At 39.5% G+C, this 16,703-nt stretch overlaps 1 protein-coding gene across 1 annotated transcript in view; it reads left to right on the plus strand.

Annotated features, from left to right (window-relative positions):
- Nucleotides 1–6,174: 6,174 nt before the first annotated feature.
- The window catches only part of PCDH17 (protocadherin 17), a 93,534-nt gene continuing 83,005 nt past the window's right edge, over nt 6,175–16,703 (plus strand). The window contains exon 1 of the mRNA XM_003790154.2: nt 6,175–9,470. Within this exon, the coding sequence (XP_003790202.1) occupies nt 6,906–9,470 (2,565 nt within the window). The 5' untranslated portion in view covers nt 6,175–6,905. The remainder of the gene's footprint in view (nt 9,471–16,703) is intronic.

Genomic DNA, 16,703 nt, shown 5'->3' on the forward strand with positions numbered 1-16,703 from the left:
CAATATAACCTAACTCCTCTTCTTAATATGTACTAATACATCAGACATAGTCTAACAGATTTACTTTTTGGTCTGACAATTCCTTATCTATGCTCTAGTCTAATTTACCTTTGCCCACACACACTTTGTTTTAACCATAATACTAACATTTAATTATAAAATTTAAATATACAAATCTTAAATTATATTTTGTCAAATCCTCCATAATATGTCTTAATATGTCACTTGGTTCAAGAATTGATCACTGGTTATTAATTTATGAATATTTCCTCAGTCTCACAAACTTAGAAACATATGTAAAAATGTAAATATAAGTTATAAGCTTAGTTTATCGTGCAATTATGAATTAATTCTTTGCACATATAACTTGCATCACTAGTGTTAATTTTTAATTTTGTTTGTTCATTGATAACATACTTCCTATAGTAAAGAGGAAGCACAGATATATACATACTTTATTATATCATTACATATCATGACATACATATAATATAGAAGAACATTAGAAGGTATTATTTCCTGACAAATATTTTTCAAATAGAAATATTTCACAATTTTAATAAAAATTAGAGAAAGTTTAATATCAATTCAAAATATTTTGTTCATTTATGTAAGTATTTTATACTTTTTCTTATTTTTTGTTATGTAGAAAATATTGAGTTATCAAAATTTTAAAATAACATAGTATTTTCCCTGAATTTTAAAAACTCTGGTTAAGACACATTGCTTTTATTACAATTTATATTTACTATAAAGGAGAAAGATATATTTTACCAATTGTGCTGTTAGTAGTATGGATTTCACATTTATTAAAAGGTAAAGCTTTGATTAAAAGTCAATAAAGGGTCAATGGCTGCGTATTAGAGGTGAGCCACAAATTTCTCTAAAAGACAATGGCAAATAAAGGAACTGGATATTAATAAAATACTGTCAATCACTTGAGAAGTTAAGTATGATTTGGAAAATTTGATACTTATTATGTGTAAAATAGTCTAGCAATTAAATTTATTTTGAAAGTCTTCTATTAACAAATAAAAATGTATGAGTTACAGAATTAATGGCAAAAGTGATTGAGAAGGAAATAGGAGGGAGCACTTTTTATTCATATAAACAGAATCTGTGTTGAAAATATTAGCATCAAAAATTCTTCTCAAGAACTGGATTTTATTAAACTGAAAAATATAACAAGCAGGGCAAGTTGCTGAAGACTGTTAAAACTGCTGCCATTGTGATTGCATGTATAAACTCTCAGAATTACAACTACACCTAGTAAATAGAGGCAAAATTAAATAGATTATATACAATTCCATAAAACAGAATGTTTAAGATCATTCCATAATGACAGTGCTATTAAATCAATTATTGGAGAAATATAGGAGTATTAATCATTCTTTATCAGTCTTTAAAGGTGGACTTTATTACTTCTCTCTTTGAAGCTATTCCAACAAAATAATCAATTTACCTTTAAAACACACTTAGATTAGCACATTTCAATAATTAGACAGATATTATATTTATATATTTTCAAATACTTTATATCAATGTGTGTACACATATATGTATATATGTGAAATAGTCTCACAAAACCTTTATATGTGCAACTATGTGTATTGAAAGGTATAATTTTATTTGAAGGTTGAGACCATCATTTGTAATTTACAAATAATGATAACTAATCAGGCCCTTTTTGAGATATGTGAGAATTTAGGTATCTTTAGTTAAGCACAACATTAAGTTCTTCTAGATTCTTCAACTTGATGTTATATAACCATAACCTTGTGTGGTATAAGAAACAATAAGATTTTCAAACTGTTTAACCATATTTATATCATCTCTCTTTTAAAATTAAGTGTAAAATTTTAAGCATAGTGAAAAAGACATTCCTGGATAATTTTATTGTGAACCAAAAACCTATTTGAGAAATAAAAACATATTTTATGAAATCATTAAAAATTAAGAGTGATTACCATGTCTGGTTAAAGAGAAGTCAAACAATTGGAACTGAGATACCAGCTGATCCCATTTTATTCAAAAATAAAGTAAGTATAGGATACAAAACATAAATTAGTTATTTTAGGTGTATGTCAGTCTTAGACAATGTAATTTAGTGCTACAGCTTAAATAAAATACAAGTAAGGTACCTGAAATATTTATCTTCTCTTTGCAGACACCTTGTGGTATTTGTCAAGTATGGTAGTTCTTTTGCATACACTAGGGGGCGATGTGACACAATTACTCTGGAGGGGTGGTAAGCAAATTCGTATCTATGAGGATGCTTTCTCTTACCCTTGGGTCTTAGACACCATGTTTCTAATCGCCCCCCCACCCCCATTGTATAACAACACATACATATAAGTAAAGCTAATCAATAAACCATACTATGAATACCTTTTTCTTGAAATTGCTTTCATTCTCTCCTTTTTGCTTTATGGCAAACCTTAAGGATATATTTTTTGACTTTCCTTGAATTCCCACGTTATGCAGAAAAGCCATATTTGTCATAACTGAAAAGTAGTAATTAGTAACTGACTGTCTAATCAGAACTATGAATATAAAGTTAGCTGCAACTTTCAAATCCTCAACACGTCAGCCTTTAAGATACCTATGTTGAGACAGAAGTAATAAAGAGATATGGAGTTTTCCGAGGCATCCTGGTTAAGCACCCACTCAGCAAAATAACCCAGGTTTCTACAAAGCTCTAGCTTTCCTGTTTAGCAACAGTACGTGCATGACAAACTACCTATTTAGAAAAACAAAGACACTTTAGGATTTGAAAGCCTGGCTGAAAAGAGCTTGTCTTTGAATTTTTAAACTGTTAAGAGTCTCTTAAGGGAGTGGTGAATTTTGGATACAGATCAGACAGCAAATTCAAGCTATAGGTTATCTCATTGAATCCTCCAGGAAATAAATAGCTCCTTTACCTGAATCTTTAAGCAATTATCCTAACAACAATCTTCAGAACTTTCTTGTAATTGGTCTGGATTTGATTTTCTTTGAATCCTGAATGATTCATGTTACAGACTAGTACATTAGTCATTCACAATTTATAAATGGCAACTTAACTTCAGTATTTATGAATTGCAATCAATACTCTAGCAATCAGAACACTCACCTTTTCTATTTCAATATTTCAATTTTCTTTTTTTGTTCTTAACTCTTTCCCAGAACGGCTGGATCAGGAGAAAACTGGTCTTCACTTTCGGATGTTTGTGATAATAGTTTAGGAAGAAAGAATCTGAGATTAGTAACTGAAATTGGAGAAGTGGATGAATCAGTAGTGTGTGTGTGTGTGTGTGTGTGTGTGTGGTTTACTCAGACAGGAATCTTTGATCTCCTGATCTGCTTGCATTTTTTTACTGTTCAGTTGCTACTACGCAAAAGAGCTTTGACAAATGTGGTTATCAAAGGTTATTTGGTCTTAAAATAAATTCGAATAAAATTCGAATTGTCATGTGGAAATATAACAACAGGAATGGAGGTGAACAAAACCCCCAAACTACTGTGTGTACGTGTGTGTCCACATTACCATTCACCTGGCAGAGATGGTAAGGGACGATGACAGAAAGGAATAGAACCTTAAGTATTATTTAGCCAGATTTGAGTTTTAACAAGCCACAAAGCTTGTATTGATAGTGAGCCTTTCTTCTTAAAGGAGAGGGAGGCTCTTCTCGTCTGAGGAGATACGGCCTTTCAATGGACGTCTGCTTTTCTTCTGAAACACTTTCATAATTAAGTGACTTTCCTTGCATGGGTGCCAGGGGACAGATGATTTTTCTCCGAGGATGAAGAAAGTTACATATTGATTGCTGTTGCTCGCGGCGTGTTTGTACCGGCGCGGGCAGAAACCCGCTCACGAGCGCCCTCGAATTCACACACAGTCACCGAATACACATCTCAGCCGGTAGAAACGCGCTCACACACACGCACACACACATACACACACGCACACTCATGCACACACCTCTCTGCACCTCATTCAGGCGGCTCCAGGAGGAGTCAGGTCTGCACTTCCCTTGGCATGGGTGTGTGGATCGTGACCGTGTGTGTGTACAGAAACGCATTAGGAAGACCGCAGCTACCTTATTCCAAAAGCATGCTGCGATTCCCGTTCCTGTGTATGGAGGACAAAATAAATAAATAAATAAATCGCTGTCAAACTTTTTTCCGTAGGAAGACAGAGGAAGAGCTACTACCGGTAAAGACCCAGGAGACCCGGCGGCCAGGCCCGGGGCGCCGCCGCCTCAGCGGAGCGTTGGACTCCGCTAGCGGGGCTGGTCTCCCATCTAACTGATCTAATCAATGACTCCGAGGAGCAGGGACTCCTGGCCCCGCCCCTGCCGGCCTCTTTTCCGCCTCTCATTGGGCGCGGGCCCAGGAGGCAGGGCCTTGCTCCTCACTCGGATTGGCTGGCAGGGAATCAGTATCAATGTTTAAGCGGCGGCGTGAGGTGAATAGAGTCAGTCAGCAAGAGACGCTGGGGCGAGAGCAGGGATTGCGAGCCGGGCGGATGCGGCAGCGGCAGAGGGCGGCTGGGGAGACGCTACTCCAACTGTTGAATTGAATTTTCACCTTTCATTTCCTCGCTGCTTTCCTTGCGGAGATGGATTTATTTGCTTTGAAATCCGCACATCTTTCTCAGACTGTGGGGTGATCCTGACAGGCACCAAATTGCAAGAGACCACCCGTGACAGAAAAGGAGGAATTAAAATTAAAAAAAAAAAAACCCTCCACAACAGACTGCACAATTAACTATACACACGGATGTTGGACTTTGTGAACAGAGAACATTGAGAGGAAAATCTTGAACTGTCATGCGAGGCTAAACTGGGAACAATTACTGGAAACCTGATTATTGTTATTTTCCCAAGACTCTGAAAGATTTTGGGGTGCCTCACGCCTACCCAAGAGGACAGGTTTTTAATAAATAAATACACCTAGCAAAGCAGACGCCTTGTTTTCCAGAGCCTCGGACTCCGGCAGAAAGAGGTAGAGTAAAAGTGCTGCTGGATTCAGCTTCACCTTCCCCCTTTCCTCCCTCTCTCTCGCTTTTTATCTTTTGCCCCAAAACATGAATCTGGTTTTTCTTTCTATAGTGTGAGTCAGAGAAAGCGTTAGGAAGAAGCCGCAACTAATGTCTGTGAAGGGAGGACCATGAGGCGAGAGTGAATACGATTCGTTCCGCTGTTTCTGACTCATCCGGCAGATCGGAACACCTGCATTTCTGAATGTGTCATTCCCTATGTCGAGGCGCCTCGAGAACCCGAAATAATGTGTAGACAGACCTGTGCCTAACATCCCCTGGAGGCGTCTCCCCGGGGTAGGCGCCCCTGGCTGAACCACTGCGGGCCGCAGCTCCTCACCCCCTGCCCGCCCTCCCCGAGTCGCCCCAGAGAGACTGAGCGAGAGCGAGACTGCAGAATGCATCACGCCAAACCTTGATATGTTCCTTTCATCCAGCCCACTCCTCCTACTATAAAAAAAAAAAAATTGAAGAAAAAAACCCCGCACTTTATTTGCTTCAGATATTCACCACTTTTATTCCTCGCCAAGGTTTTCCTTTCTAGATGAAGAGGACTGGGAGGCAGGGCTATTGGAAAGGGATGCTGAATAGAAAGAAAAGAGAGGCACTTGACAGCCCAGCCCTGTGAATGCAGAGACTGTTTCCCTTCTAGCGAGAGACAGGGAGAGTGTGTGTGTGAAGACTGTGGGGTGGCTCCCCCTTCCTTCTTATTCCGCCTCCCCCTCCCCCTTCAAATCTGCACGTCCAACCATGAGTTGCCTGTTGATTTCCTTTCGCCTGGGAAGAAAAGCAAACTGGAATTAAACTGCATGGAGAGAAGTCCTTGCTCGCGGGGAGAGAATGGGATGCTAGTGGTGGCTACTGGCTTGGCGTAGGGAAATCTCAGAGTGTGTTCTATGAACAGAGGCGAAAATATATCTATATATTTTTCCCCTCCCAGTAGACTCACACAGCAAACGCTGATCAGTCTGTGGCTTTCTTGATTTCGGGGGAAAGCCTTTACCCGAGGAAGAGAGGGAGGAGCCTGTTGGGGAGAGGAAACTACAAATCGGGACACTAGTTCTTTACGCTGCATTTCCTCCCCTCCCTTTGGCTGCTCGGAAAGGAGAGAGAGAGAGAGAGAGAAAAAAAAAAAAAAATAGCGCTTGGCTGGTAGATGCAGTCCGCCGCCGCCACTGCCTCAGCCAGCAATGCAAGATTAGATCTCTAAATGCAGCAAAACACTGCCTGAAAACAGACTAGCCCGAGCGGCGAGCAGACATTTCACCGTGTGCGGAAGAAGCTCCAGCATATATCTGGGACTCTCTGGGTTGCTCTTCATCCTCATCAATTTCATCACCGAAGAAGAGTAGCAAGTGAGGATTTCACTTTCGGGTCCGCCTGGAGACACACCTCCCGCGCCCTCCCCCACTGGATGTAAAGAGTATTCCGGAGGCTCCGGGCGGGAGCGGATTTGCAGCACCCTAGCGGGAGTGAGGAAAACCTACGGATTCTTTAGTTCATTATCATCCCTCCCGGACGTGATTTCCTTCTGATCGCCGGTCTCATCGCTCAAGTTTGAGCCTCCTCAAGTCCAGGCGAGAGAGACAAAACCCCGGGCTCGCCCCCCGCAGCAGGGAGCCGCCGCCTTGCTCCAGCCCCTGCAGCTCCTCCGCACCTCATCTTGTCGCCCAGTGCGGATGCTGTAGATCAACAGGTTCGGGCAACTCGAGCGGAATAAAGAGGGACTGCCGGGTGTCGCAGCCTGGGTGCAGAGGGAAGGAAGGACCCATAGACTTGTGGCTCACATCGCGCGCGCACGTTGCGCGGGGTCCCCAGGCTGGCGCGCACTCACTCACTCGCTTCTCCAGTCCGGCTGCTCCTGCCCCTACCCAACCGGTCTGGGATGTACCTTTCCATCTGTTGCTGCTTCCTTCTATGGGCCCCTGCCCTGACACTCAAAAACCTCAACTACTCGGTGCCAGAGGAGCAAGGGGCCGGCACAGTGATCGGTAACATTGGCAAGGATGCTCGACTGCAGCCAGGGCTTCCGCCTCCTGAGCGCGGCGGCGGCGGGCGCAGCAAGTCGGGTAGCTACCGGGTGCTGGAGAATTCGGCGCCGCACCTGCTGGACGTGGATGCGGACAGCGGGCTTCTCTACACCAAGCAGCGCATCGACCGGGAGTCCCTGTGCCGCCACAATGCCAAGTGCCAGCTGTCCCTCGAGGTGTTCGCCAACGACAAGGAGATCTGCATGATCAAGGTAGAGATCCAGGACATTAATGACAATGCGCCCTCCTTCCCCTCCGACCAGATTGAAATGGACATTTCGGAGAATGCAGCCCCAGGCACCCGCTTCCCCCTCACCAGCGCACACGACCCCGACGCGGGTGAGAACGGGCTGCGCACCTATCTGCTCACTCGCGACGACCACGGCCTCTTTGCACTGGACGTCAAGTCCCGCGGCGACGGCACCAAGTTCCCAGAGCTGGTCATACAGAAGGCACTGGACCGCGAACAACAGAACCACCACACGCTGGTGCTGACTGCCCTGGATGGCGGTGAGCCTCCACGCTCTGCCACGGTGCAGATCAACGTGAAGGTGATTGACTCTAACGACAACAGCCCGGTCTTCGAGGCACCCTCCTACCTGGTAGAACTGCCGGAGAATGCCCCCCTAGGCACCGTGGTCATTGATCTGAATGCTACTGACGCTGACGAGGGTCCCAATGGTGAAGTGCTCTACTCCTTCAGCAGCTACGTGCCCGACCGCGTGCGGGAGCTCTTCTCCATCGACCCCAAGACGGGCCTAATCCGTGTTAAAGGCAACCTGGACTATGAGGAAAATGGGATGCTGGAGATTGATGTGCAGGCCCGAGACCTGGGCCCTAACCCTATCCCAGCCCATTGCAAGGTCACTGTCAAGCTCATCGACCGCAACGACAACGCGCCGTCCATCGGTTTTGTCTCCGTGCGCCAGGGGGCGCTGAGCGAGGCCGCCCCGCCCGGCACAGTCATCGCCCTGGTGCGGGTCACTGACCGAGACTCGGGCAAGAATGGGCAGCTGCAGTGTAGGGTCTTAGGCGGAGGAGGGACTGGCGGTGGAGGGGGCCTGGGGGGTCCCGCGGGTTCTGTCCCTTTCAAGCTTGAGGAGAACTATGACAACTTCTATACAGTGGTCACTGACCGCCCGCTGGACCGCGAGACACAGGACGAATACAATGTGACAATTGTGGCGCGAGACGGGGGCTCCCCTCCACTCAATTCCACCAAGTCGTTCGCGGTCAAGATTCTGGACGAAAATGACAACCCGCCTCGGTTCACCAAAGGGCTCTACGTGCTTCAGGTGCATGAGAACAACATCCCGGGGGAGTACCTGGGTTCAGTGCTGGCCCAGGACCCCGATCTGGGCCAAAATGGCACCGTATCATACTCCATTCTCCCCTCGCATATCGGCGACGTGTCTATCTACACTTATGTGTCTGTGAACCCCACTAACGGGGCCATATACGCCTTGCGTTCCTTTAACTACGAGCAGACCAAGGCTTTTGAGTTCAAGGTGCTTGCTAAAGACTCAGGGGCGCCAGCGCACTTGGAGAGCAACGCCACTGTAAGAGTGACGGTGCTGGACGTGAATGACAACGCACCAGTGATTGTGCTTCCTACCCTGCAGAACGACACCGCTGAGCTGCAGGTGCCGCGAAATGCCGGCCTGGGCTACTTGGTGAGCACAGTGCGCGCCCTCGACAGCGACTTTGGCGAGAGCGGGCGCCTCACCTACGAGATTGTAGATGGCAACGACGACCACCTGTTTGAAATTGATCCATCCAGCGGCGAGATCCGCACGCTCCATCCCTTCTGGGAGGACGTGACGCCGGTAGTGGAGCTGGTGGTAAAGGTGACTGACCATGGCAAGCCCACCCTGTCAGCAGTGGCCAAGCTCATCATCCGCTCGGTGAGCGGCTCCTTGCCTGAGGGGGTACCCCGGGTGAATGGCGAGCAGCACCACTGGGACATGTCGTTGCCTCTCATCGTGACCCTGAGCACTATCTCCATCATCCTCCTAGCGGCCATGATCACCATCGCCGTCAAGTGCAAGCGCGAAAACAAGGAGATCCGCACTTACAACTGCCGCATCGCCGAGTACAGCCACCCGCAGCTGGGAGGGGGCAAGAGCAAGAAGAAGAAAATCAACAAAAACGATATCATGCTGGTGCAGAGCGAAGTCGAGGAGAGGAATGCCATGAACGTCATGAACGTGGTGAGCAGCCCCTCCCTCGCCACCTCCCCTATGTACTTCGACTACCAGACCCGCCTGCCCCTCAGCTCACCGCGGTCAGAGGTGATGTACCTCAAACCGGCTTCCAACAACCTGACTGTCCCTCAGGGGCATGCGGGCTGCCACACCAGCTTCACTGGACAAGGGACTAATGCAAGCGAGACCCCTGCCACTCGGATGTCCATAATTCAGGTAGGAGACTTTTAGCATAACTGGGACTTCACTTTATTACTGGTTTTAGAACTGTCCTAAAACCTTTGGTACAAGGATAAGCCACACTGCCAGCATCAGTGAAAGGGGGAAAAAATTAAATGAAAATAGTTTGCTCTTTGAAACTGTGTACATCACATTCTACACATACCCTCTCTCATGTAAATAATCTAAAGTCTACAAGATGCAAATGTCTTACTTCTGTTGCATTTTAAAGTTTATTTTTATAGTTACTATTCATAATTTATTTTGCTAAATTTTTATTTGTTGGTCTACCTTTCTTTCCATAATAAAGGATTCCTAAGGAGAGTAGGAAAAAAAGTTTTAATTTTTAATTCACTTTAAAAATTTTTATTCCATTAAAAAATGCCCAAATGAAAGAAATTTATGCCCCAATATTAAGAAGTTAGCTTATTGAAGTACAGAATAGCAGCCAGTCAGAATCCAGAGTTTGAATCAATTTGAAGTAAGTTTTCACCCCTCAAAATGTCAGTTTATTTTTAAAAAGTATTTTTAAAGACACAAATCTCCTTTATTCTTCATTTGAAATTGCAGCATAATACAATAGTGGTGGTTAAGCCTGTGAAATATAATACTCTGACACGTTTTCAAAAGTTTGAATAAATGCAAATTCTGGCTAATGGCCATCTATGGAAAGTTGGTATTTGTTTTGCTCTGTAATTATACTGATCTGTTTTTTGGGAATTGCTGAGCAATGAAAAGAGTATATACCAGAGGGTCACCAGCTCATTTTGTGATGTTCAAAAACAGGAGGCAAAGTTGCACTGAAGGCACTTGATCTACCAAAAGTGCCATCCCAGAATGCCTCTAGTTTGGATACTGTGCATTTTCTCTAGATCTAAGTGATATTTAACATATATTAGTATGAGTCAAAGTTATTGATGACATGACAAAACTAAATGAGTGACCCAACCTGTACATAGATTCTACCAATTGCAGGTAACTGTACTGTGTTCAGTCCATCAAGTCACTGTCTAGTTTCTTTTATCTGCTATTGAGCTGTGTCACAGAAAAACTTAATCCTTGCTCATTAGGAATATGTGTTGCTACAAATTACTCTGGTCGAGCAGTAAGTGAAATTCAAAATTGAGCTAAACTAAAAGTGACACTTCAGGAGGAAGATTAGTTGGGGCAAATGAAAATAATTTGTTCATAGTTTTATGCTTTGGAAAGCAAATAGCTTTTTTGATGACAGTTGACTCAGCAATGTTTTTATTATTAAAATGGAGTAGTAAAATTTCATAATCTTATCATAACATAATAAGTGTACAAAATACCAATATTTAGCAAATATATTTGCCTATAAATAGTGTAATGTCCTTATAAAACAGACTCATACTTGATGCTACTGAATACTAAAGTCTCAATTGTAACATAAAATCCCGCCTTTTAGTGTTTACTGTGTATCAGGAATCATGATTTTTTGAGGTCGATATAAAACCGAAAAAGAAGCTCCCCACTCAAAAAGATGTGGTTTCTGTAAATGCGTTTCTGTGACTATAAAGCTGGTATTTTTGATAATTAGTGTATCTTAAAAGGGATATATGTTAAAATATATATTTATAGATCTGCTATAGTTATTTTATAAATATGTATATGTTATTTTCCTTTATATTTTTACCATTGACAACTATAATGAGGTCACAGAGGGTTAATGCTTAATCTTCCACTTCAGGTGTTAGATGTTGTATTTTCATTTAGTTTCCAGTAAAAATGGAGTTGGTGCAGTAGAACTCCCAGCTTGCCTGATTCCTTGGGCAGACTAGTTTTTGAGGGACTGTCTTGAATGAACATATTCAAAAGGTTTGAGGGACAGTGATGCCTGTGCCTAGATTATGCTGTCCTTGAAGCTGGTCATTACTTAAGGAAGATGATGATGATAATGTGATTCTTCTCATTAACAATATAAAACATAAGCCAAAGCAAATACACATGCACCCACACACATATACACATAATTTAAACAGAAAGCAAAGGATAAAGTTTCTTGCTATTCCTTTTTTTCTACGATTTTCATCTATCACATAAAGCCACAAAAGAAGCTTTAGTTTTAAGTCCTTGAAAATTTTCTTTCAAAGTAGCTCAATTTCCTAAATTGCTTCTGTCCTAGAAATATTCTGAACACAGACTGTTAAAAAGGCCTCTTTGTTTCTATTGAGTTTCTGCAGTCCTCTAAGGGATGCTTTGTAAGTTCTTAATTTGTTAATTTCCTTTTAAATGTATCAGGTTTATCTAATTACTAATTATGGAGACCAGAGTAAGTTAACTACAGTGACTTTTTAAAAGTCTTGTACTGCCAGCACATTGTGCTAAAGTGCCATGCATAAATTAAAACATTTAAGTATTCTATAATTTTGTTTCCTGTGCTTTTTATTAGTATATATATGTAATACAGCCAGCTAAGGAAACACACTTTTAATCTTACATATATTTCTGAAGGTAGAATTTTAATTCACAGAATGCATTTGGACTAACTGCCACAGGATCGGGTTTATCTTTATTTTCCAGCATATGTGTGTTGTTTAGAAGACGCACACTGTTAAGGGAATGAAGTTAATAAGTATGTTGTGATACACTTGTATAGTGTGGTCATATGAAATTAGGAATGGTATGATTTGTGAGTTTTGCACCTCAGCTAAAGTAAAAATTTAAGTATCACAGTATTTTGTGTGCTTCCCAAGGTCTAAAATGTTAACATCAATGTTTTCAGGTTCTTTGGGGTGAACAAGAGCATTTTTATTGAATGTGGATACAGAACAATCACATAAGCTGGTGTAGAAATCATAGTTTGTGAGATTTTGTTTCAGGTTTTATTCAAGTTTCTCAGACAAATTACCGTCAGTCTCCAAAGTGTTTAAATAATAGATTAGTGACTAACATATCCACAATAGTATGCCTGATAATACAACATACTACATAATAGTAATTAAATATTTGAGTTATTTTTAAAGCTATAAAATTAATTGTGAAAAGTAGGAGGACAAGGTTTGTGGTAGGTAAGGCAAAGAGATTTTTAAACAAATTTATAAAGGCATTTTTCCTAGGAGAAATTTCCATGTGAATTATTTTATGTGTTAATTTAAAATCAAAAGTCATGTAGAGATTATTTACTAATTTTCAAGGATAACTGTTAATAATGGCTTCCAAGAATTAGTTGTTAAGCGTCATGGTGACTTCTCAACAGGTTTCAAGGAAGGCCTCCTTAAGAAGAAGAGAGGAGACCAGTGGCTTTTTACTGATGAGTTTCTAGTTTTGTTGGAATGTATTACTAATTCAATGTGTTTTCACATTTTCTTGTAGCACCACAAGTCATTTTAATATGCTTTTAACGAAGAAAATGTATTGAGCCGCCAGAATAAGATCTTGTGAAATTACTCTTGAAAAGGAATGCATTCTTACTCAGTGTTTTACAGGAGATCAATTTCAAGCAATTCAGGTTAGGGTGACTTTAGGATCTTAATGTTAGGAAAATAAAATCCTTTCGATGGATGTGCATGGCCTTATAAATAACAGGGAATTAAGCATATGGTAAAGGCCTGGAGCCAATCCAAATAAAATTAAAGTGTAGGGGACCAAAGTATCACACTGTAAACAATAAACTCAAGAAAAGTCTATCTTTCATAGCAACGTTATCAACTGTATGACTGTATTCCCACTTCCTTCTAGTGTAAGAGGCTCCTGACTATAGGGACTCATTCAGATGAGTTCCCCAAAGAGTGATCTTCAAAACTTTGTACTCTAGCATATTAATGATTTCAGTAACAAACACAAAGTGAGTGAACTGTTTATTTCACCATTTATACTTTCGGAGGTATTTTGCTGTGATTTTTATTCTAAGATGGTACTATTTGATTAGTATACACATTAGTTTCCAAAAATTAAATACACAACTATTTTTATAGGAGTTAGGGTGGGCTGATAGAAAAAGAATGTTTCTTTCATATTGCATGCCTCCAGGAGTATTTTGTAGGTTTCTCTTTTTTTCTTAAAGATTTTGAAAAGATAGAGCATCATTGGTACTTCAGATTCACATGAGTACACAATCATTAGTTTTCTTTCTTATTTTTCATGCACTGAAAGTAGCACAAATAAAGTAAATAAACTTAATTTAAAATATAATCAGCCACCAGGTGTTTGGGGTTTCCTTAGAGAAGGGTTTAAATCCCTCACCACATCCAAAAATTATCATTATTTTTACTATATTGTTACTTTTATTCTTTCTTAAATTATTTTTTAATTTTTATTAAATCACAGCTGTGTACATTAATGTAATCATGGGGTACAATGTGCTGGTTTTATATACAATTTGAAGTATTTTCATCAAACTGGCTAACATAGCCTTCACAGCATTTTCTTAGTTATTGTGTTTAGACATTTATATTCTACGTCTTTTATGGGCATCTAGGAAAATTTCAGCACCAAAATATATCTGTGTGCATTTCTCCATTTCACAATAAATGAAAACACAACAGTGTAACTTTTGATTATGTGAAGTAGAAAGCACAGAACCTTATTTTTTATATTAATTGATGTGATAACTCTTCACAAGGCAATAACTTCGATATCCATTAGCTTTTAGTTTTCAATAAAATCTCTAAAATGCCAGCTAATCCTTTATCATCTTTACCTTGAGATGATAATCCTCCCTTCTTGTAAAAAAGGTAGGAGTAAGATAATTTTAAATGTTACTTGGGTTGTATGAGTGATACAATTTCTATAAGTATTATCATATATAAATGTATGCCAAGGATTTTTGAATTTTGTGTTGGCACCTTCATGTTGTTTAAGATTGTGTGTAATCAGAAAAAGATGTCAGATCACAGATAAAAATTCCCTAGTATATTTATCTCATTTATGTGAGCTTAATTTTTAGTCAAGAAAACATTTAAATTTTCTAAATTACCATGATCACCTTTGCTTATATTATTCAAGCCATTGAACAACACACACACACATATTTTGGGGGTTGCTTTCTATATAAAATTGTTGCCATAATATATATTATACATTTTTTAAAATACATAAATATACTTTTTATATATGAGGTTAAAATAATTATTTTTAAAATAATTCCAAATATATATTAATGAACTAAGAAATACATTTATTTTAAAATGAAAAAGCTTCAAAATCTTCTGATTAATATTTTATACTGTTTAACAATATAACATTTAAACTTTATCATGTTTCGGTACTATTCTCAAGTTTCAGTTTTCATAGTGTTCAGTTAGTATTGCTTATGTAATATAACAAAATAGAATTATATCTATAAAAATAAAAAGTATACATTAAGAAAAATATTTCATTTTTTAAAGATTAATACAGACTTAAATGTATATATTGCAGTGAAAGTGGGCTGTGCTTATATTTATAAAAATATGAAAAGTAAAACTTTTGATATAATTATGCATCTAACATATATGTCTTTATCTTTTCTATATAATGAAAGTATAAGTACTTTCTGAAGTACAAATTTTAGCCCATTTTTATGCTTTTTAGTTCAGAAGCAATTCTCCTTTTAGGGAATGATAAGCTTTTATTTTTCTTTAAAAATAAGTTAAAACTTTAAAACTGTCCTAAAGTTTCAAATAATGTTAAGTTTCTTAAGAGATAGCTAATCATTATAGAAAGGAGCTGAAGAACAACCGGCTTTCAGTGGACAAGAGGTTGGAACCCGTGTACATTAAGAGAAAAAAAATATCTTATCCCAATTTCTTTTTGGAGACTGTCAGGAGAGAGAACCTTTGTGAGAATATATACTCTTAGCCTGATGATGAAATAGCAACACCAGGAAGAAGAAACCACTCTAACTGGGCTCATGACAGTAAGGAAGTACAACTTAACTCCCCAATGTTGATAAGTCTTGTAAGACACTCAATAGTGGGTAAATTCTTACAAATGCACCTGCTAATTACGACATTAGTCATTGCTCTAGAATGTATTCCCCTCAGTGATACTTCTGTTTAATAAATCCCAGAGGGCATTACCTTAAAGTCATATTTTAGTAAAGCCATTAGGGACGGGATTTTTTTGTCAAATTCCTTCAAACAATGGCTGTATATTTGTTAGAGAATAACACAAAGTTCATTTTGCTTATCATTTTGAAGGCAGCGTAACTTCTGCCACCACCTACTTTTAAAATCCATCAGACCTACACATCTTTGTCAACCCACTTTAGTGAAGGAGACTTTGACAAGAACTTCCTTCAGTGGCATACAGTATTTTATACTTAGTCACAAGCTTTCACCACTGGCTTTGGCAGTGATATATTGCCATCCTTTGGTCTTCTGAAATAAATTATCTATAATAAGGAAATTCTTAATGACATCAACATCCCTGCTGTGACTAAGCAGAAGGACGCTCCTGCTTCCTTGCTACTGCAGAAATATTAAGACCAATATTTTTAAGGTAAAGTCCCCCCCCCCTAAAAAAAAGGAAAGAAAGAAAGAAAAAAGACCTGTACCAAAATACAGATGTAAAATTTGCCTATGTGGGTGGTATTTTTGTCTTGTATGCACCACATTTTTCCAGTGATAAACTATAAAACTGGTTTCACACCGTGTTTAGAAAATCTATTAATATACTGTGACACACTTCTATTTGCCTGTTCTGGTCCTGGTGACATTCTGATTACTGGTATTTGTAGGCCCTGGCCTGGATCTATTCCAGGCAGTTTTATTGTAGTGAAATGGTTCTTACAGTTCATTGAGCATCTAGCATAACTGTGCTGAATATGATTGGCGCGTTTGCATGTATTTATTCAAAAAATAAGGCAGTTAAACAGCATAATTATGGGAAAACGAATCATAACAATAAAAGACCATTTAAGTTAACAAGCTTTGTGATCAAAGGATAAATACAGGTTGGATAAATGACACCCTTAGATATAACTAATCTGCATAAATAGACTTGGTCTGATTAGAGGAATGGAATATATTAAAATAATTTAATGGTATTAGAAATACATTTATTTCAGTCATTTTTAAATATTTAAAGACCCATATTATCTTATTTTCTTTATGGTTCAATTTAGTAACATAGTCATGAACCATATTTGTGTTCTATGAAAAATGAGCAAGTTAAAGATAAATATAATCTTGTAAGCATCTGTTTGGTACTGAAATATACCCTGTCTGAACAATATTTAATATTTTTTGAACTTGTAATCTTTCTGATTGATTTTTAATTGGTGGA

Source organism: Otolemur garnettii, unplaced genomic scaffold, assembly GCF_000181295.1.
Source record: "Otolemur garnettii isolate 467f Iridium unplaced genomic scaffold, OtoGar3 scaffold00040, whole genome shotgun sequence".
Lineage (NCBI taxonomy): Eukaryota > Metazoa > Chordata > Mammalia > Primates > Galagidae > Otolemur > Otolemur garnettii.